At 44.7% G+C, this 23,923-nt stretch overlaps 1 protein-coding gene across 5 annotated transcripts in view; it reads right to left on the reverse strand.

Moving 5' to 3' along the window:
- The window catches only part of PPP3CC (protein phosphatase 3 catalytic subunit gamma), a 91,507-nt gene that overhangs the window by 8,079 nt on the left and 59,505 nt on the right, over nt 1-23,923 (reverse strand). For all 5 annotated transcript variants that reach the window (XM_075601460.1, XM_075601456.1, XM_075601455.1 and 2 more), the window contains exon 10: nt 694-771. In XM_075601460.1, the coding sequence (XP_075457575.1) occupies nt 694-771 (78 nt within the window). The remainder of the gene's footprint in view (nt 1-693; nt 772-23,923) is intronic.

The following is a 23,923-nucleotide window of genomic DNA, read 5'->3' on the forward strand; positions in this document are numbered from 1 at the left end:
TACCCTACCCCGTTATTCATGTACTGTGTAACCATTATAACCTACCCCATTATTCATGTACTGTGTAACCATTATACCCTACCCCGTTATTAATGTACTGCGTAATCATTATACCCTACCTCCCGTTATTCATGTACTGCGCATCATTATACCCCACCCCGTTATTCATGTACTGCGCAATCATTATACCCTACCCCGTTATTCATGCACTGCGCAATCATTATACTCTAACCCGTTATTCATGTACTATGTAAACATTAAACCCTACCCCATTATTCATGTACTGTGCAATCATTATACCCTACCCCCCGTTATTCATGTACTGCGCAATCATTATACCCTACCCCCTGTTATTCATGTACTGCGTAATTATTATACCCTAGCCCCTGTTACTTATGTATCGTGTAATCATTATACCCTACCCCTTGTTATTCATGCTTTGGCAATACTGAAATGTTCTTTCGTAATGCCAATAAAGCAGATTTGATTGGAGAAAGTGCTAAGAGAGGCATAGGGGTAGAGGACGAGAGGCAGGGAGAGGACACAGAGAAAAGAGGGGAAGGGATAAGAAAGGGGGGATAGTGGAATAAGAGAAGCAGAGAGTGGAACGAGTGTGAGCGACAGTGAAAGGAAAGAGGGAGGAGGCATGACTCCGTCCACTCGGCTCTGCTGTATCCTGTGCTCCCTTCTTACTTTCCAGTGCATCCTCCCCTTCAGAGATTAGCTCGTCATCTGAGCAGATGCTGAGGATGTTCACCAGCATTTCTGTGACTGGAGAGAGAGGGGCAAGTTGGTGATTAGGGTTGAAACTATTCAGGAGCGGTTGCTGTGCTTCAGCCCCCTATATTAGTGACCTCGTGCATGTATGCTGCCTAGTAATCATGGCTTAACACTTAAATTACACAGATACAGATATTGCACCGCAATATGTTTTTGTGTGTGCACAACTACATTTTAACAAAGTTTTTTCAGCTGAAAAAAAATAAAAATGTGTATGTATATATATATATATATATATATATATATAAATAAATATCAGGTGCGCATAAACATAGGGATAGGATTCCCCCCCTCCCAAAACTCTGCAGCCCCAATGCTGGTTTTAACACAAAAACCACAATATCAATGATATATATACTGTACATATACATTGCGCCGGATGCTTTTTATATTATATATATATATATATATATATATATATATATATATATATATATATATATATAATATATATCCAATAAAGAATATCACTTGTGAGCACATTCACATGTCTTAGACAGGTCTGCACCCCTGCCTTTCACCATTATCACCTCACATACAGTGCTCCCACAATGTGTCACCTTTTGCCTGGAAATTCCATTCACATGGAGCCCATTTAATCTGATGCATCACCGTTCACACAGCTTTTAAGCACAGCATGGGACTAGCAAAGCAAGTCAAACCACTCGCAGACATGTTTCAACCTTGTTGGGTCTCATCAGTGTGAGGTTGGTTTATACCTGCTTTGCAATATTTTTAGGCTGGGTAGGTTTACATTTTAAGTTATGGTGGGTGAAAAAGGCAACAAAAAACCTCCACCGTTAGCATATAGCCAATCAAGAATATCACTTGTGAGCACATTCACATGTCTCAGACAGGTCTGCAACCCTGTGTAACGCGTAGCTCACCACAAACGAAGCGCGACCGCGGTGCCGAGGTAGGGAATTGAGAAACGCCAACCCACAGCCACGCGGGCGCGTCTAGGATGTAGATTAGTTTTGCAAGCAGGGTCGGGAGTACGGAAGGTAGAGTAAACGTTATACTTACCAGGTCCGGATTGGAGAGTAGCGGATAGTTGGAGTACTTAGCCAAGGTCAGGATTGGAGAGTAGCGGATCGTCAGGGTACTTTGCCAAGGTCAGGGTTGTAGATATCAGGATGGTCGTACGTAGCCAGGTCAGAATTGGAGAGATGAGGAGTCCAGTAACGCAGCAGGGTCAGGCAGCAGGGAGATCAGGAACAAGGCAGGCAAGGCACAAGGCAGGAACAAGAACAGGATGCAGCAAGGCACAGCGTCACACAAGATAATGCTCAGCAATGAGTTTCTGGGCTGAGCAGGTATATAAAGGAGCCTCCCTCCAATGGGAAGTGGGGCGGAACCAGAAGGAACGAAGGGATAGGCTGCTGGGTCAGGCAGGTGCGCCCTATTGTGCAGCCCGATCAGGTCCGGGGGTGGAGCTTCGTCCCGCGCGCGTCACCGACGTCAGGGGGTGGCGACCCGATCGCGCGCACCTCGCATGCCCGTCACGTGAATGGAAACGGAGCCTGGAGGCGGGTCCAGGAGAAGCGTGTCCCGCGCGCGCCACTGACGTCAGGGGGTGGTTACCCGAGCGCGCGCCACTCGCACACTGCGCATGTCCGTCTTCGGAGCGGGGGCAGAGACTGGGAGCGGATCCGGAGCTGCAGGTAGATCGCGCAGTCGAACCGCCGTGGGAACGCAATACTTGAGTATCAGAAGTAGAAGGCGGAATAGGTGCGTTCCGGCCATCAGGATGGCGATTCCTCACACCTTGCCTTTCAACCATTATCACCACGCATACAGTGCTCCCACTGCAGCAAGAGATTCTGGGAAATGACATGCAAATGAGCACACGTGTCACCTTTTGCCTGGAAAATCCATTCACATGGAGCCCATTTAAGCAAATGCATCGCCGTTCACACAGCTTTTAAGCACAGCATGGGACTAGCAAAGCAAGTCAAACCACTCACAGACATGTTTCAACCTTGATGGGTATCATCAGTGTGAGGTTGGTTTATACCTGCTTTACAATATTTTTAGGCTGGGTAGGTTTACCATATACATTTGAAGTTATGGTGGGTGAAAAGGGCAGCAAAAAACCTCCACCGTTAGCATATAGCCAATAAAAAATAGAACTTGTGAGCACGTTCACGTCTTAGTGTAACACGTAGCTCACCACAAACAAAGCGCGACCGCGGTGCCGAGGTAGGAAATTGAGTAACGCCAACCCACAGCCACGCGGGCGCGCCTAGGATGTAGTGTGGTTGTGCAAGCCAGGTCAGGATTAGAGATGTGAGAATAGTTGAGGGTACTTGCCAGGTCAGGAGAGGAGAGTTGCGGATCGTCGGGTGCGTAGCCAAGTTCTAGATTGGAGAGTAGCAGTTCGTTGGAGTACTTAGCCAAGGTCAGGACTGGAGACAGGAGAGTGGTCGTTCGTAGCCGGATCAGGAGAGGAATCCAAGAGACAAGCAGGGTCAGGCAACAAGAGGTTAAACAGGCAAGGCAAGGTCACAGGAACTGAATGCAACAAGGTACGGTGTCACACTAGACTATGCTCAGCAATGCGAGTCTGAAGCAGGAACTTATATAAAGGGAGATCCTCCAATAGAAAGCCAGAATAGAACCAGGAAGCGGAATCCTATAGGCTGCTGGTACACACAGGTGTGCCCTATGATGCAGCCTGAACAGGGGCGGAACCGATCGCGCACGGGTCACAGAGTTCAGGTGGTGGAGTCTGGTACGCACGTCACTCCCACGCTGGTCCTGTCCGTCAGCTGAGCGGGGGCAGAGATTGGGACGCGTGTCAGCAGGGAGGCTGGACGAGCGCACCCGTTGCGCGCCGGAGCAGGGGGCGGAGTCAGCGCCTGCAGGCGGAGAGTCAGACCGCACAAGATCCGCGCCCCCATAACAGGGCCATGAGATAGCGCATCCTGAATGTCTGTCGCGGAAGTGTATTTAGGGTGAGGAGACTGTCTACGGCCGCCAGGATGGTGATTCCTCACACTTAGACAGGTCTGCAACCCTGCCTTTAAATCATTATCACCTAGTCTAGTGCTCCTGTGCTTAAAAGCTGTGTGAACGGTGATGCATTTGCTTAAATGGGCTCCATGTGAATGGATTTTCCAGGCAAAAGGTGACACATTGTGTGCTCATTTGCATGTCATTTCCCAGAATCCCTTGTTGCAGTGGGAGCACTGTATGCTAGGTGATAATGGTTGAAAGGTAGACCGGTCTAAAACATGTGAATGTGCTCACAAGGGATATTCTTTATTGGCTATATGCTAACGGTGGAGGTTTTTTGTTGCCCTTTTCACCCCCCATAACTTAAAGAGAGAGTGAGTGAGTGAGTGAGTGTGTGTGTGTGTGTGTGTCTGTGTCTTAAAATTAGGTAAATACAACCTCAGATGAACAATAACACATGACATATTACACAGTGTCATGGTTTATTTAACAAAAATAAAGCCAAAATGGAGAAGCTGTGTGTGAAAAACTAAGTACACCCTTACTGCTTCCATTGGAATTAAGATGCTAAGTAGCAGACAGGTGCGGCTAATCAAATGCCCTTGATTAATTGATCATCAGCAAGGGTGACCACCTCTATAAAAGCCAAAGTTTTAGCAGTTTGCTGGTCTGGAGCATTCAGGTGTGTTAACACAATGCCAAGGAGGAAAGACATCAGCAATGATCTTAGAGAAGCAATTGTTGCTGCCCATCAATCTGGGAAGGGTTATAAGGCCATTTCCAAACAATTTAAAGTCCATCATTCTACAGTTAGAAATATTATTCAAAAGTGGAAAACATTCAAGACTGTTGCCAATCTTCCCAGGAGTGGACGTCCCAGCAAATTCACCCCAAGGTCAGACTATGCAATGCTCAGAGAAATTGCAAAAAACCCCAAAAAAACAAGAGTTACATCTCAGACTCTACAGGCCTCAGTTAGCATGTTAAATGTTAAAGGTCATGACAGTACAATTAGAAAAAGACTGAACAAGTATGGTTTGTTTGGAAGGGTTTCCAGGAGAAAGCCTCTTCTCTCTAAAAAGAACATGGCAGCACGACTTAGGTTTGCAAAGTTGCATCTGAACAAACCACAAGACTTCTGGAACAATGTCCTTTGGACAGACGAGACCAAAGTGGAGATGTTTGGCCATAATGCACAGCGCCACGTTTGTCGAAAACCAAACACAGCATATCAGCACAAACACCTCATACCAACTGTCAAGCATGGTGGTGGAGGGGTGATGATTTGGGCTTGTTTTGCAGCCACAGGACCTGGGAACCTTGCAGTCATGGAGTCGACCATGAACTCCTCTGTATGCCAAAGTATTCTAGAGTCAAATGTGAGCCCATCTGTCCGACAGCTAAAGCTTGGCCGAAATTGGGTCATGCAACAGGACAATGATCCCAAGCACACCAGCAAATCTATAACAGAATGGCTGAAAAAGAAAAGAATCAAGGTGTTGCAATGGCCCAGTCAAAGTCCAGACCTCAACCCGATTGAAATGCTGTGGCAGGACCTTAAGAGAGCTGTGCATAAACAAATGCCCACAAACCTCAATGAACTGAAGCAACGTTGTAAAGAAGAGTGGGCCAAAATTTCTCAACAACGATGTGAGAGACTGATAAAGTCATACAGAAAACGATTACTTCAAGTTATTGCTGCTAAAGGTGGTTCTACAAGCTATTGAGTCATAAGGTATAATTAGTTTTTCACACATGGCTTCTCCATTTTGCCTTTATTTTCGTTAAATAAATCATGACACTGTGTAATATGTCATGTGTTGTTGTTCATCTGAGGTTGTATTTACCTAATTTTAAGACCTGCTAAGGAACAGATGATTGTTATTATGTTCTGATATGTAAATCATAGAATTCAAAGAGGGTGTACTTTCTTTTTCACACCACTGTATACAGTAAACACAGACTATATATATATACACACACACAACTTTTTTATATATACATACACACAATTTGTTTGTTAAAGCGTAGTTGAGGTTTGCAAGCAAACCCTTCAAAAGTGTGGAAATTTCAAGTTTAGGTGATACAACCTTAACTCCCCCATATGCTTTGCTGATGTCATCATACATTATGTCACAAATGACATCACAAGTCACATGATCCCACCACATCAGAGAATGTGGAATGCAGCCCCAAAGAACAGGGATTCTCTAGTCCATTTCTCCCCCAGCCAACTCCTCAAACATCAGGCATTTCTGGACCCTTCTTCCCCACCTCCTGAAGCATCACACCTCTTTGATCCCTGTCAACTCCCGCTCCCCAGAAACATGAGGGCTCTCCAATCCCGTTCTCCCTCTCGCTCCCCAAGCATATGGCTTACATGATCACCTTTTCCTCTCATTCCACAAGCATTAGGTTTCTCTGGTGCCTTTCGCCATCCACCAACCAGAAGCATGATGCTTGTCCAATCCCCTTTTCTCCCTTACATCATGCTTTTCCGTTGTTTGTCACTCCACCCCCACAGATGTATCAGGCTTTTGTGATCCTTCTGTTCCTCTTTGCCTTCTCAAGTATCTGCAGACCCTTTATGCCTCCACCCCTCCCACAAGTATGGCTGTGTAACATCTTACGTGTGACATATGAAATTTCTGTCGAGTAAATATTGGAGTCGAAAAATACAAGAAAAACTGGATTCTGCATTTCAACAACAACGACTCTGCAACTGTGATAACTTGACTTTCTAAAGGCTGACAATTTCTACACATCTATAGACTCAGTTTCTAAGCTGCTGCTTAATCTTCAGTGCTACATTGCCCTGCCAAGCCTGATTTATACACCTTCTCTTTCAACTCTTACTCTTATCCTCCAATACCTGGGAACTCTCTCCCCCTAACTCTCATTACGCCCTCCTTATTTGCGGTTTTCTCACTCCTTTGTAAACTTTTCTCTTCTCACCAACTTCCCCACTCCCCTCCTTTCCACATTTCTTCATTGCTCCTCCCCTCCACCTATGCATGTGCCCACACACTGCACCACTATTTACACACCTCTTTCTCAACAAATTCTACACCCCTAAGTAAAAAGCACTACCACAAATCCTCTATTTACCTTCTCTCTCTACTCCTCCTTCTTGCTGCTGGGGATATTTCTCCTGGACCCAGCCATATACACATCTGCTCTCACCAACGCCTCCCTGCCACCTCTTTCCCTGCTAATGGTGTTAACGTATCTAATTTAATACCGACCAACGCTAAAACTCACATCACAAAAGCCTGGCCTCATGGCTACTATCCCACACTCAGTCACTCCTACCAACCATTGTGGCGAAGCACTGCCATCTACTGCACTTATTCCCTCACCTGCTGTCTCTGTAAGTCTCTGTAAGTCTCCCAACATTCCACTTAGACTGTAAGCTCTCCGGGGCAGGGATTTCCTTTCCTATTGTCTGACTTTTCTGCGCTTATTGTATTATTATAATTCCCTGTACTGTATTGTCTTTGTGAAACGCATCACATTCTCTACCCACCTTCTGCATCCCACAAGTATCAGGCTTCTCAATAGCCTCCCCCCACCCCCACTGTTCCCCCATGCTTGGTTGTGATGATAGCTTTGGAGGAATTAACAGTTTTCAGTACTGGTCGGAGTGGAAATTGACCACGGTGCTATAGTAGTAGTCTTTATTGTGCTACATACTTCCTGACATATGTGGTCAACTTCACCAATTCCATAATCACCTCTATCCATCCACCTCATATTCACTGATGTGATGGGAACATGTCATCAGTGATTTCATGTATGACGACATCAGCAAAGCAGGTATCATGTGCACCATATATAGCAATTGATCACAATGACTCTTTCATTCATATATTTCAAATAGGCGATATAATAGAAGTGCAAATAGTTACTTAATTCAAAATAAAGTGCATAAGTGTGTCACATAAGTAAAATGAACAATGGTGATAAATTATATCTATATATTATATCTCCTCACTCACTCTATATGTCCCTGCTCCACATTGACAAGCCTCAAACATCTTATTAATATCACTCATGGGACTGGTGGTGGTAGGGGGGAGACTTCTCCAGAAACTGCCTCTTCTTCATATTCTGACGTTTGTGAAGAAGCGGCTAGAAGATAAACCTATATATACCCCTGAGGAAGAGAGCAGATCGCTCTTGAAACGCGTAGGGTGGAGGTTCAAGCCCCGCACACATTGGTGTAGTACCCCCCGTACATCGGTGAATCAACGTGAGCTGCCAGCTAACCATCTCTTATAGCCGCCGACGAGTTGAACCAGCTGTTGCGGTTTCCCATTATTCAAGCGCCCTGCTTGGCACCCTGCAGGAGTACCTGCTGACAAGTTGCGTCCACGAGCGGATAGAGACGCCAGCTAGCAGTGAGCAGCAGATAGACGAGCTCACGGTGGTCCGTGGCTGACATCGTGCTGAATCAGCTGCAGCTGAGTTCCATCTGCTCAGACGTGCTTCCTGGAGCTGCAGGAGTCCCCGCTGATGAGCTGCACCCACGAGCCGACAGAGACGCCAGCTAAGCAGAGAGCAGCACACAGATGAGAGGGGATACTCTCTAAAATATCCACTGCCTGCAAACCTATTCCATCTGGTGAGTAGGCATTGCTATCATCAACATTGGTGCTACGGAGCAGTTGAACCACCTATTCAGATTTTTAATTGCTTAAATCTATATGTCCATGCAAATTGTGCATTATATTAAATATTAATTGTTATTAAATGATTTTATTGTCCTAAAAATACCATTTCAGTATTCAGCTGTTATATGTTGTCTTATATGTTGTTTGTTTAATGTTTCAACAGTATTACGCTATGTGTTGTGCTTTCTCTTTGTTTTCAAGCCCACCGTGAGGATCAACAATCTTCACAACCAACAGGCTTGGTTTTCGTATATCCTTTATAGTGGTAAAATTTTATAGGCGCCCACGGAACTATTCCCTGTCCATACTGTTTTCCTGACCAGGGGGTCAGGCTTTGTGTCCTAGGCAGCCCCTTATGTATAGTTTTATTTAATATATAAGGTAATAGTTACTACACCACACACATTGCGGTTAGCGCTACCTGTTTTGTTGTTTATATATATAAACACCAGACAATTGGCTCCTAACAGCGAGGAGACCCTGTGTGACTCGACAGAAGAATATGACGTTGTTTTTACATCCCCCTGTTTGCATACTGGGAGAACATCTGGATGGTACAGTCCGTTGTTATGCATGTCGGGTTCACGGCTAAGCCCCGCAGACCCCCGGCACGCAACGCTGGAAGGGAGCTCCCGGATTCGCCTCGCCGGTGCCGCATTCCACCTGCACGCGCACGCCGCAAGGCAGGTAATGTTAAAATTAAACTCGGCTGTCTCACATGCAGCTTCCTCCTACCAACTCACAGCCTACGTATGACATCACTTCCCTGCTGTCTTCCTATTGGTTCCTGTCCCCTTTTATACCCATTCAGCCCTCTGCACATTGCTGAGCATAAATGTATGTTTATGTACCGTGCTTGCTACGAGCTGCTCGTTGCTATGCTATGCCTTGTTTTCCTGCCTACTCTTGACCCCAGCTCGTACCCGGACCTCTGCCTTCTAAGGCTGCATCCATAGACACTGCAGCCGTGCGGAGGAGCGCGGAGGCTGAGGGAAAGCGGGTGCTTTCCCTGGCCTTAGTACGCGCGCCGTCCGGGGGCATATAGACGCGATCACTGCCTTTAGGTATCTATAGAGTAAGGGGAATGAACCCCATAATGTCCGGTGCTCAAAACCAGTGTATGTAACTGTGGTAGTGTTATATGCAACCTCTGATGTGTATATCAATGAAAAGGTGACAATCCTGCTGTATATAATAAATCAGAGCTAAAGATATAAGAGAAGAACGGGAAACAGGCTAATAACCTAGGTGGGGGGCTAGTGTGCAGGGAATAGTTAGAGACCGGATGAGAAGCCGTGAAAACCCCTCTCCTGTACTCACGGTAGTACTAAAACCTGCTGCCCTTACCCGACCTGGTGTCTTCACTGCTCGTTCCGTTTCTTTGCCGGTCCCAGCTCTGTAGGTGCTGCGCTTGTGCGTGACGTCATTGCAGGAACTGAACAGCTGATTCTGGGAAGGGCTCCGACGTGTCTTGTGTACTGGCGCTCCTTACAACCTCAGGGGGCGGCACCGTACCTCCATGTGGAAGGGGAGACCCAGCTCCTTGCTGCAGATAGGATTGTCTGCGTGCTCCAGCCACGGATAAACAAGGGGTAAATGAAGTATAGGCGGTCACTGCGTGAAGGGAACTCAGCCAGGAAATGGATTAAAATCAGCTTTAGTCAACGACGGTGCTGTACATCACAGAGAGACCTCTGACGCGTTTCATCCCGTCGTGGGACTTTATCACGACTGCCTTTAGGTAGTCTGATCGCTCAGAGTGCGGACGCAGCCGTGCGGTCTATCTAGCTATGGACGCAGCTTATGCCTCTGGACATTGGATCATTTACTGGACTCCTGGTCTCTCCTCTGCTTGACCGTGGCTATGGATTACGACTACTCTTCTCTCTCCAGCCCCTGATTACGGCAAGTACCACGACCAATCCAAAACTCTCCTACCCTGACCCGGCTACGACCCTGACTCTGCAATCCAGACCTTAACACGTGGTTGTAGGTCGGCGGTTATCTGCATCCCCACCTCAGCCCAGCGGTCTAAGGCTGCGTTCACACAGGGGGATTTGCGACGCTGCGTGTGCGCGCCTCGGTCTGCTGGGTGATGTGCGCTCAGCCCCAGCAGACAGAATGATACGACATCCAGGAAGTGTGAGAGAGCGAGCGAGCGTGGGGCGCCGTGTCTACTTTCCCAAGGAGTCAATATAAATAAAAGGCAATATTCAATAGAGAATCTTTCTACTCCACCTCCTCTCCAGTTGGGGAAAAAAAATAAATACAAACTGGGGGACGGGACGATGGCAGAGACAGACGTCAACCATTTTTGATCTATCCAAAACCTTCCAACTGTCAGTAAACCTCTGATACATTCCTTATTGCAGAATCATATACTGATGGGGGGGGTATGGGTCCCCCGTCCCCACTGCCCCAATTTCAGCAGCCAATCAATGTAAACGTCTGGACATTGATTGGCTGCTGAAATTGACGTCACGCTGCTGCAGCCGGAGATCACAGCTTGAAAAGACTCCCGCGACTGCAGCAGCGTCGACGCCACACTTGCAGCCAATGGTAGTTTCAATACTGAACACTACCATTGGCCGCCACGGGTCGTTGATGAACGTGCGCGCAAGTCCTGTAGCGTGCTGTGTGAGCGGGGCCTAAGTCCTGTTTGTGGTGAGCACTGTTACAGCATACAGGAGTTATAAGCAGGTCTGTGTTCTATTTTACCTCAGTAACTGCCCCTCATATCTATTCTACCTCAATAACCGCCCCTCATCAATTTCCAGTAATTGCCCTTATTATCTTTTTCACCTCAGTAACTGCCCCTTGCTGTCACGAGCCAACTGCCTGATGTACAGAGTGAGATGAGCGTGGAGACGCTGAGTGAAGAGCAGAGAATGTGCAGTGTGGACAGATCCGTCGAACATCAGGTCCAGGGAAATCTGTTGTCTGAACCCGCCAGGTGAAGAGAGAGAGGCGAGTGTGGAGGCTGTAGATTCCCCCACGTTTGGCGTTGATGGTGTAGCCCGGGACATTTTTTCTATCTTTTAACCTTACATTTCTCTAAAACACTTTACCCTTTTAAAAACCAACCACTCAAATGCACGTCTACCCAATAACCACCAACGCCACATTGCACACAAATCCAATCTTTCCTCTGAGTTACGGGGGCCTAAAACTTGCCGTGTGTGTGTGTGTGTGTCTATAATATATATATATATATATATATATATATATATATATATATATAGCGCCATTAATGTACATAGAGCTTCACAGTAGTAATATACGTGACGATCGTATAAATAATAAATAATATAAATAACACAAAGGGGAGAAGTGCTTCAGACATAAAAGTAACATTTAGGAAAAGGAGTCCATGCTCTGAAGAGCTTACAATCTAATTGGTTGGTAGGAAGAACATACAGAGACAATAGGAGGGTGTTCTGGTAAGTGTGTCTGCAAGGGGCCAAGGTTAATGTATGAGGCGTTAATTATCAGCCATAGAGCTACTCATATGCTTCCTTAAGCAGGTGTGTTTTAAGGTGGGTCTTAAAGGTGGATAGAGAAGATGCTACTCGGGTATTGAGGGGAAGGGCATTCCAGAGGCATTGGTCAGTCAGTGAGAAGGGTTTAAGGCAGGAGAGGGCTTTAGATACAAAAGGGGTAGAGTGAAGACATCCTTGAGCAGAACACAAAAGTCGGGATGGTGCATAACGAGAAATTAGGGCCGAGATGTAAGGAGGGACAGAAGAGTATAAAGCTTTAAAAGTGAGGAGAATAGAGTGTGTGATACAGGATTTGATAGGAAACCAGGAGAGGGATTTCAGTAGGGGAGACGCAAAGAAAGAGCAGAGTGATTCTGGCAGCAGCATTTAGGATAGATTATCGGGAAGACAGGTGAGAGGCAGGAAGGCCATACAGCAGGGGTTACAGTAGTCGAGACGGGAGAGAATAAGGGTCTGTGTCAGAGTTTTTGCAGTCACGCAACAGAGGAAATAACATTATTATTTCTGGTATATGATATATACATTTTCTAAGTATCAATATTGATGTACAAACCCGATTGGGCTAATCAGTGTTTTTTTTTTTTTTTCAATTAATATCTCTAATGGTTCTCTATGTTTATCCATTTTAGAATACAAGGCTTTTTGAATGGATTCTTCCAACTACACATTGCTATGTATATGTTTACTCTTGTGGGACTATATTCTCCTGTAATTGTTGTATGTGTGTATCATGCGTTCTAATGGGCAACACCCATTGACATGTCAGTGGTCTCACACATATACATTATAGTTTTTTGTCATAGTTGTAAAAATGTGTTTTCATTGTAGTCCCAATCCTATTCACGAAGGAAAGCAATTGCATATATGACTTTTCTCATGCTAGCCAGAATGGGTACATCTGCCTCTTTAACTAGAGGCAAATACATTGTTTTAACAATGTCATGTCAACCACGGACTATTTAAGAGTACTCCATTGGACACTTTCCCCTGATGAAGTCGTATTTTGAGCGACGAAACGCATAGGGAACTTTCGTGACATCACATCAACGAAGTAGACCAGTTCGCCTTTGGAAGCCCGTTAGTGCTGTGAAGCTGTTGAGACGTATTGCAGCTGCATCCGGCATGCTAAAATTCTCCAAAAACTACAGCACAGCAATATCATCCTCCATACTGCATTCCAGATCCTTCTGAGAACTCCGTCTTGTGATCACTCTTCCCTTATGAGTGCATTTTTTAAAATGTATCTCTCCCTCATTTAGTAATACATTTATTGTACTTTTTTTTTTACACAATGGAGCATGTGATATAGATCTAGCCCCTGCTATAAATGTATATACCTTGTGAACAATGCAGCCTGACACTCATAGAGGCTTGTATGAGACTGCTAGCTAAGGACAAACACAGCGAGAGCAGCAGAAACATATTCTCTACACATAAAGAGAAAAGAGACAGAGCAAGAGAGATCCATGATACTTGCCAGGCTGTCAAAAAGCAATGGGACAACAGACATCTGGGTGGCCTTTTCCCACAACTATAGAGTATTCTTCGTGACACACACACACACACACACACACACACACACACACACACACACACACACACACACACACATACACACACACATAGAACTCTAACGCAGTGCTGGAAATAAAATTAGCCTAAAGGGCCTGTTGCTTTGGACAATGGCACTGTATAAAGGTACAACAGCAGAGGGTCCGCTTTTACTGTGTACGTACGTTGTCGCACAGTTGACAGGTTTTATTTTTCTCTAAGAGTACAGGCCACATGGTTAAGGTTGCCCCTAACATGCGCACACACACACACCTCGTATTTGTTGTCTGTGGGTCTGACTATGGTGTACTATGGGAGGATGGACTCACATATACAGTACAGGTAAATAAGAGCGGTTACATTGGAGACATTGCTGGGATCGGCATCCATCAAGAGATGCAATGTTCTTTTTTTCGGTCACAGGGGCTATCATCTTCAATCCATGTTACGACAAACACCTGAAATATCTACCACTGCGACCTTTGGATGGGCTTGTAGTTTGGGGACTAAGTGATGCCAGCTACAATTACCTACGGCAAGGTTGCACAAACTGGGGGTTACAGAGGCACTGCACTCTTCCCACAATGCATTTAAATTAAATTCCGGGGAGTTTGCAAGGTCTCTGTAACTTACTTGGCTTTACCAATTACCTTGGCTTAGGGCGACATGTCGCCATGGCAACGCGAGGTCATGTAATGTGACATCACGACACTGCAACATCATTTGACGCTGGTTCCTAGGTAAGGGGGGGGGGGCACAAGCACTGGGGCTGAGCAGGCAGGGGGGTGCAGCGCAGAAAGTTTGCGCACCCCGGAACTAGGGTATGAGGTAGTGGCATTAGAATTCCTGAAGGAAGCCACAGGAGTGCCATGGACAGTAATAGCACTAATATGCCCTGAAGTTCGCATTAAGGATGAGACAGGAGCCATAATTGACACAAACACCAAGATGTTCAACTATCTGGCCAAATGGTGCCACCCGGTTGGAGGGGGAGGATTATGACAGGATACTGACCATCCACCCTGTACCCTGTGTTTGACAGTCTACCGACGAGTGGAGAATGAAGCTGATAACCTGGCTGATGATCCAGTGGGAGAAGTTCGATGGACCGGGTCACACCCTGTGAGTGTCCGCTAGTAGTATCCGTCAAATAGAGGGGAAAGTGATGCTCCGTTGAGAGGTAGAAGGTCCATTAGTGATGATAGACGGACCCCCTCATGGAAGGATTCCCAGGCGGATTATTAGTGAAAAGTGGAGTTGTGTCAGTGCCCCCTACAAAGTTAGATCGGGTGACCATCGAAGTGTGGAATGAGACAACCCATGACGTGCTGGTAAGGTACAGTGGTAGCCAATTTATACAATGCTGAAATTATATACAGGGTTCATCGGGAGAAGACTAGACTAAACAAATTGACCCTTAATATGCTTCAGTTTGGGGATAACCCTGTTTCTGAAAAGTGTCTGATGAAAGCATGGCCAGAAGGCCAGAATTATTCTCTAGCCACGAGTGGTGTGTGAGGTGTGCCAAGGGAGTAGATCACAAAATATATCTACACGATTCTCGACCTTTTATAGAAAAAAAAAAAAAGAGGTGATTGGCACCAGCCACCGTTGAAGATGTGAGACACCACCTGCAAGAATTGCTGACTGCAGGAATAATGTCGGAGTCAAGGAGTCCTTTCTGTCCTCGATTGTGGTGGCCAGGAAAAAAAAAAGTGGCGCAGTACAGATGTGTATTGGTTATCATACCCAGAAAAAAAGGAACACTCTTGATCAGTACACTATGCCCCAAATTGAAGATTCATTGGACTGCCTCACAGGAAGCAAGTGGTATTCAGTTGCTCACAATTTTGGAGTGAGCACTATCATATCCCCATGAACAGCCAGGATGAGAAGATTGCTTTCATCTGCCCATTGGGATTCTCCCAGTTTGAACGCATGCCCCAGGGAGTGTCTGATGGAACGAGTTGTGGGGGACATGAATCGGATCACGGTATTAGTGTACATAAAAGACATTATCGGAAAAACAATAGATCACGAGATAAGCGTGATGAAGGTATTAGAACGATTGACAATGTGGAATGGTGCCGTCCCTGGATAAATGTCAGTTCTGCAGAACCTCTGTTACCTACATTGGACATATTGTATCTGATAAGGGAATTGCCACAGATCCCTCGAAGTTGGAAGCTATCGCATCTTGGGCAACACGAAGGCAATTATCTGAACTAAGGTCATTCCTGGGTTTTTGAGGGTACTATAAAAGATTAATGCACAACGTCTCAGCAATAGTCTAGCTGACCCAAACGACGAAAGAATACCCTCCATCTTGTGAAGGTGGGGCAAGCAAGGGCAATAGTAAACAAGACTATTTCAAGACGTCAGAACCATTTGGATCTCTGTATGTGAGGGAGCCTTTAATGAAATAAAGACCCGTCTCACCAATGCACCGGTAAGCTATATAAACTCCATGTGGACGCTAGTTTGGAAGAACTGGGAGCAGTGCTATTCCAAGAACAAGAAACAAAGGACTGCAACCTGTAGCATTTGTGAGCTGAAGACTCGCACCATCTGAAAGAAATTACACAAGCTTGAATTCCTGGCGTTAAAGTGGGCCATTGTCGACAAGTTACGCGATTACTTACATGGAGCACTATTTGTGATGCACATCGATAACAATCCCCTCACCTACATCCTCTCTTCGGCCAAGTTGGATGCCACGGGACACAGATGGTTAGCTCCTCTTGCTACTTACAATTTCAGCTTGAAATATCGACCTGGGAGAACATTGAAGCTGATGCATTGACCCAGACTCACAGCGATGCCAGGGAAATTGATGGCAGGTGGGATGAAATACCAGCACCAGGGGTGCGAGCTGTGTCAGGAGATTGAACTCCCTCAAGGGGTGACTTCTGCCAATATTAAAAGGATGGAGGATAGGTTGGGGATATCTCCAAATGCTATAGCCACACTGCTAATCTAGCTATGAGTCGCTTACCCCGGTTAAAATCGTCAGGATTTAAGGGAAGCTAACGACTTGACTCCGGGATAAAAGGGACATGGTTGGCTTTACGTTTTGTAGAGTCCAATAGAAAAACTACCCTATAGCGCAGGGAAAAAGAAAACAAGTGTTATCTGTGTTAGAAAACAAAACCTCCCCACTTAAATGTAGGAACTCACAAGATGATTTCTTGGTAAAGACGTGTATATATGAATGAGTGGAATCAGCTTTGACCCTTGAGCTTCTCACCGCTGTGGCGTCTGACCGGCTATTTCCATGTCACGTGATCTCACGTTTTCATCTCGCGATGCTGGCCACTGTCTCTGCTATCTGTCTGTTCCCCTTCTCACATGAATATCCACTCAACGCGTTTCGCTCTTGCTTCGTGAGATCCATCAGGCTTGTGCTCTGAGTCTGTCATACCCAATGCAAATGTCATAATATTTATATTGTAAGTGCTCTGTGCATATCTTGCCTTTTTATTAGACATGGAACTATATTACATGTTTATTACATGTAGTGTGCGAGGTCTTCCATTTTTCATCTCCTAGATTGCCATAAAAGCACCAGGGTCGTAGATGGAAGAGGAAAGGTGTCCTGTGGCAGATTCCACAGATGTATATAGAACACGCCTATGCCAATAAAAAACAGATATAGTGCGCTAAAAATTACAATGTGAAGTGCTAAAAAGTGACTTCTACATCAACTAATACAAGGCAACTTACAAATGAAATGGGGATAAATTAGGAGAATTCTTGATGGAGAAGGATTAAGGAGTGCTTGTAGACAGCAGGATTCCATCGATTCCCAGTTTAATGCAAGATAAGATCTTGCTTGCCTTTGCAGCTACGGCATGATTTTGGGCACTATTGCTAAGCCTGCGCTGCAAGCACTCAAATCCTTCTCCATCAAGGTTTCTGCTAATTTATCCCCATTTCATTTGTAAATTACCTGTTTATCACATTCACGAGCGCTTGGACAGTGTCGCTTACCGATCTAAGGTGTTTCCATCTACACCTTCTAGGTCATGTGGAGCGTGGGGAAGCGGGTGCCTCGGACCAGAGCGGAGGCTTTCCCTACTGGAGTGTATGCTTGCACTGTTGAAGCGGTTGTACCGTCGCCTACCTACATCGTTGCAACCAGCCCGGCCGGTTATCCATGCGAAGGTTTGGCTACATTGGAGATTGTTGACAGTTTTTATACCAAAGTTGAATGTATATGTTGTAAGTGTATACATTACCTCTTTTTTGAACCACTAAACTATTTTTGATACTGCATTATGGGAGTTTGCACTTTTTTTTTTCCACGCCTATACCAAGAAACCATCTTGTGAGTTCCTGAATTTAAGTGGGGAGGTGTTGTATTCTAAAATAGATCACACTCTGGTTTTCCCTTTTTCTTTTCCCTGCGCTGTAGGGCAATTTATCTATTGGACTATTTCCAGAGCCACTGACAGATTTTTCATGGCTCAGGACAACAGTTCTGACCGCACCCCCCTCACCCCCACCGTCGGCAGTGTTGCGAACGCCATTTCACATATCGCGAGCCCCTCTATTTCACACCTCGCGAGCCACCTCTATTTCCCTCCCTATTCCCATGTATTTCTCTCCCCTCTGTATAACCTCACTCTCCTCCCTCCATCAATTACCCCACTCCCACTCAATCCCTCCCCCTCACACAATTCCCCCCACAAAATATATACCAAAAAACCCCACCACCCAATGCAAAAAACTTCCCACCCCAAATACATACATAAAAAAAACCTAATATATATATATATATATATATATATTAAACCCAATGCATATAAAAAAAACCTAAAACATATTTTTTTTAAAAACCCAATACATATAAAAAAAAAAATGCCCCAATACATCTAAAAATACCCCACAAAATACTTAAACAGACTTACCTTGTGGCTGGTCAGGCCGGGCCCAGGGTCTGTGGGGGGCCCGGCGGCTGGCACTGCGCCTGACATCTGGCCAGGCTCGGCCCGGTTGCCGGTCCTCTTGCGGCCCTGGCTCTCCAGCTCTCTTCTACTCTGTCCCACATACTTGCAACGCTGGTGCGCATGCGCGCTGGACCCCCTCTGCTACCACGCACCGGAAGCGGAGCCAAGCTCACTTCCGGTGCACTGATGTCACAGAAGCCCCTCGGCGCCGGCGTTGGAAGCTCGGCGTGGGACAGAGAAGGAAGGGACCTGCATCTGAGTGAGAATCCGGAAGCTGGATTGTCCTTGAGCTTGATAGCATTCAGGAAGAACACGGAGGGGGCAAAGAATCCCCAAGAAGTTAAACCAAAGTGGTCATTAAAAGCGGACTCTCCAATGAAGCAGCACTACAAGAACTGTAAAACGAATTTGGGATTAAATGTGATATTGCTGGCTTTAGTGAAGTAAGAAGAAAAGATGAAGGCCTCATTGTGCTTGAAAGCGGACACCTATTCAATTAAAGAGGCACAGAAAATGGTTAACATGAGATGGCAAAACAACATATTTGAGTATGAAAGCTCATTGGAAAGAGCAGACAATCGTCATTCAGTTAACAAAGAGATACAGGATTCAAATAATCCAAGTCAAGCAGACAATGAAGTGGAAGACTTCTCCATGAAATCAATTTAACAACAAAGGAAATTGTCACCTCAAGATCGTTATCGACCAACTTAATAACAATGGAAATTGTCGCCTCAAGATTGTTATGGGAAATTCCAATGGCAAAGATTGGAGCCCACCAAAAAAGATTAAGCATCGGTGGCAAATATGGTTACGGTAACAGGAATGAACGTGGAGACAGACTGGTAGAATTAGCAGAATGTGAAAGCATCTACATCATAAATTAATTCTTGAATGAAGACACCAAATAGAAAATGGACACGGAATAGACCCAATGGAATCAAGAATGAAATTGACTTCTAACAAGAAGCACGTGATTGACGACTACACACAAGGAGCGATCATTGATTGGTTCGTTGCAAATTACATCTGAATACAAAGATGGAAAGAAGATTAAAAAAAAGACAAAACCAATCAACATCAAGAACCTCAAGAATAGCAGCAGAGAATTTCAATTAGAACTGAAAGATTGCTTCAGCTAGCTCGAAATGTATGAGGACACTTTAACAAACAACTGCGAAGAATTTATGGAGACTGTAGTTGCAAGCGCAGAAAAAATATCAGAAAAGACAAAGCAATTACAGAGAAGACAAGAAATGAAGCTATCCCAAGATGCAAGAACAAGAATTGAATATGTAGAGCTGTGCAAGACTATCCACAAACGTATAGTTGACGATTTAAGAAAATGCAACTGTTATATGGTGAAGAAGACTACTAAAGATAACAAAATCTTAAAATGAAAAAGCGTTTTAGGATTGAGAAGAAGAAAGCCATTGCACTTAAACAATGGAGCAACAATAGAAGACTGTGCACTTAACATAAAGAGAGTTGAGTACTCAGGGGAAGAGCGAGAAGAACCCCCAATGATGTACCATGTATCCATCCAGAAGTGGTGGCAAAACTAATACAATTCATGAAGAATCGGAAGACTCCCCGTGAAGATGGCATTACCACTGACATCTCGAAAGAAGATGGGGAAGTAGTAGAGAAAATCCTTGCAACTCTTTACATGGTGCTTGAAGAACAGGTAAATTCCAGAACAATGGAGCATTGCCATATGTTTCCTCATCCACAAGAAAGGAGTAAAAGACGACCTGAAGAACTACTGACCTATCAGTCTACTTGTAATCACTTACAAGATTTTTCCGAAGATACTCACTAATCGGCTGCAAATAGTTACATTGTAGATGAGGTTGAAAAAAAAGACATACGTCCATCAAGTTCAACCCATGCTAAAGTTAGACAACAGATACTTTATCCTATATCTATACTTACTTATTGATCCAGAGGAAGGCAACCAAAAACCCCAGTGTGATATCCTCCAATGATATCTCATAAGGGGAAAAATAAATTCCTTCCTGGCTCCAAATATTGACAATCAGATCACTCCCTGGATCAACATCCTACCTATGTTTACTTATTTGGTATATCCCTGTACATCTTTGCTTTCTAAAAAGATGTCCATCCTTTTTTTGAACAAATCTATTGTATCTGCCATTACAGTCTCCATGGGTAATGAATTCCACATTTTAACTGCCCTTACTGTAAAGAACCCTTTCCTTTGTTGCTGGTGAAATCCCTTTCCTCCAATCTTAAGGGATGCCCCCTAGTCCTTTGTACTGCCCTTGGAATGAATAGTTCTTTTGAAAGCTCCCTGTACTGTCCCTGAATATATTTGTATATAGTTATCATATCCCCTCTTAGACGCCTCTTTTCTAATGTAAATAAATCTTATTTAGCAAGCCTATCCTCATAAATTAGATTGTCCATCCCCTTTCTTAAATTGGTGGCTCTTCTCTACACTCTCTCTAGTTCCATAATGTCTTTTCTAAGGAGTGGTGCCCAAAATTGTACTCCATTTTCAAGGTGTGGTCTTACTAATGCTTTGTAAAGGGGCATCATTATGTTTACTTCCCTTCCATCCATTGCCCATTTACTGCAAGATACGATCTTGTTTGCCTTTGCAGCTACTGCATGACTTTGGGCACTATTGCTAAGCCTGCTGTCTACAAGCACTCCTAAATCCTTCTCCATCAAGGATTTCCCCAATTTATCCCCATTTAATTTGTAAGTCGTCTGTTTATTCTTGCTTCCCAAATGCATAACTATATATTTATCTGTATTAAACCTCATCTGCCATTTACCTGCCCAAGTTATTAGTCTCTCCAAGTCCTTCTGGAGAGAAATTACATCCTGTTCTGATTCTACTACCTTACACAATTTAGTGTCATCAGCAAAGATGGAGACTTTGCTCTCTATGCCAACCTCAAGGTCATTAATAAACAAGTTAAAAAGCAGGGGTCCCAGTACTGATCCCTGAGGTACTCCACTCACGACCTTAGCCCAACCTGAAAAAGTTCCATTTATGACAACTCTCTGTTGTCTATCTTTCAACCAATACTCAATCCAGGTGCATTTTTACTGAGTCCAATTTGCTTTATTTTGTACACCAACCTGTGTGGAACCGTATCAAAAGCCTTTGAAAAATCCAAGTAGACCACATCAACCTGCATTACCCTGGTCTAAATTCCTACTTACCTCCTCAAAGAAACAAATAAGGTTAGTTTGGCATGATCTATCCTTCATAAATCCATTCTGACTATTACTAATAATTTTGTTTTCCATTAGGTATTCCTGAATATTATCCCGTATTTAACCTTCAAGTAGTTTCCCCACTATTGAAGTCAGGCTTACAGGTCTGTAATACCCCGGTTGTGAGCTAGCTCCCTTTTAAAAAATAGGCACCACAATCTGCTTGACGCCAATCTTGTGGTACTGAGCCTGTGGAAATGGAGTCCTTGAATAGTATATGCAATGGTTTGGCTATTACTGAGCTTAACTACTTGAGAACTCTTGGATGTATGCCATCGGGCCAGGTGCCTTATTTACTTACATTTTTTCAAGCTGCCTATGAACTTCTTCCTCAGTTAACCAATTGTTCATTAATATGGAGGTTGTGGCTTCCTCCTGCGGCACTACTATTGAACTTGATTCTTCCCTGGTAAACACAGAGGCAAAGAATTTGTTCAATACCTTTGCTTTTCCCTTATCTCCAATAATCTGCCTGCCCATCTCACACTGAAAGGGTCCTATATTTTCTTTTCTCAATGTTTTGTTATTAAGCTCCTTAAAGAACTTCTTAGGGTTGATCTTACTTTCTTTTGCAAAACTTTTTTCATTTTCAATTTTTGCTAATTTGATTGCCCTTTTGCAATTTTTGTTACATTCCTAATATTTCTCTACTCAGACCACCCTCGGCTGCCTCCTCTTCTTCCTCCATCTCACCTCAGGACTTTGCTGACATTTTCAAGGAAAAGGTGGAATCCATACGTCAGAACGTCCCATCTGTTGCCTCCTCCCATCCCACACCGCTTCCCAACTCTCTCCCTCCCTTTCTTGACTCTTTTTACGCTATCTCGGAGGAGGATGTATCACTGCTGATCTCCTCTTCTCCCTCTACCACTTGCCCTCTTGATCCCATTCCCTCCCATCTAATAAAACCTCTTGCTCCTTCTATAATCCCTGTGCTCACACAGATTTTTAACTCTTCCCTCTACTCTGGTACCTTTCCATCCTCCTTCAAGCATGCAACCGTTATACCATTACTCAAAAATAGCAAGCTTGACCCTACCTGTCCTTCTATCGACCTGTCTTCCTCCTGCCATTTGCCTCCAAACTCCTTGAACGTCTTGTATTCTCTCGATTGCTACACTTTCTCAACACCTATTCTCTTCTAGACCCTTTACAATCTGGCTTCCGCACTGCTCACTCTACTGAAACAGCCCTCACTAAAATAACTGACGACCTCCATGCTGCCAAAGACAGAGGTCATTACACTTTGCTCATATTACTCGACCTCTCTGCAGCATTTGACACCGTGGACAACCCTCTTCTCCTTCACATTCTCCATACTCCTGGTATTCGGAACAAAGCTCTATCCTGGATCTCATCCTACCTCTTCCATCGTACTTTCAGTGTCTCTTTTGCTAACACCACCTCCTCCTCTATTGATCTCTCTGTGGGGGTACCCAAGGGCTCTGTCCTGGGACTCATTCTCTTTTCTCTTTACACACTCTCTCTAGGTGACCTAATCACATCTTTTGGGTTTAAATATCACCTCTATGCTGACGACACACAAATTTACCTATCAACTCCTGACCTTACACCTGCTATACAGACCAAAGTTTCTGAATGCCTCTCTGGAATATCATCCTGGATGGCCATCCGCTGACAGAAACTTAACATGGCAAAAACAGAGCTCCTTATACTTCCTCCCAAACATGGCCCTAGTACCTCCTTCCACATTATTGTTGGAAATACGATCATTCACCCATTAGCCCTAGCACGCTTCCTAGGGGTCACACTCGATTCCTCTCTCTCATTCTCCTTTCACATTCAAAACGTTTCTAAAACTTGTCGCTTTTTCCTCCGCAATATCACCAAGATACGGCCTTTCCTCTGTTACTCGACTGCTAAAACTCTGACTCGGGCCCTCATTCTCTCCCGTCTCGATTACTGCAACCTCCTGCTGTCCGGCCTTCCTGCCTCTCACCTGTCTCCCCTACAATCTATCCTAAACGCTGCTGCCAGAATCACTCTACTTTATCCTAAATCTGTCTCCGCGTCTCCCCTCCTGAAATCCCTCTCCTGGTTTCCGATCAAATCCCGCATCTCACACTCCATTCTTCTCCTCACTTTTAAAGCTTTACACTCTTCTGCCCCTCCTTACATCTCAGCCCCAATTTCTCGCTATGCACATCCCGACTCTTGCGTTCTTCTGAAGGATGTCTTCTTTATACCCCCTTTGTAAATAAAGCTCTCTCCCGCCTTAAACCTTTCTCACTTTCTGCCC

This window comes from Ascaphus truei, chromosome 5, assembly GCF_040206685.1.
Source record: "Ascaphus truei isolate aAscTru1 chromosome 5, aAscTru1.hap1, whole genome shotgun sequence".
Classification (NCBI taxonomy): domain Eukaryota; kingdom Metazoa; phylum Chordata; class Amphibia; order Anura; family Ascaphidae; genus Ascaphus; species Ascaphus truei.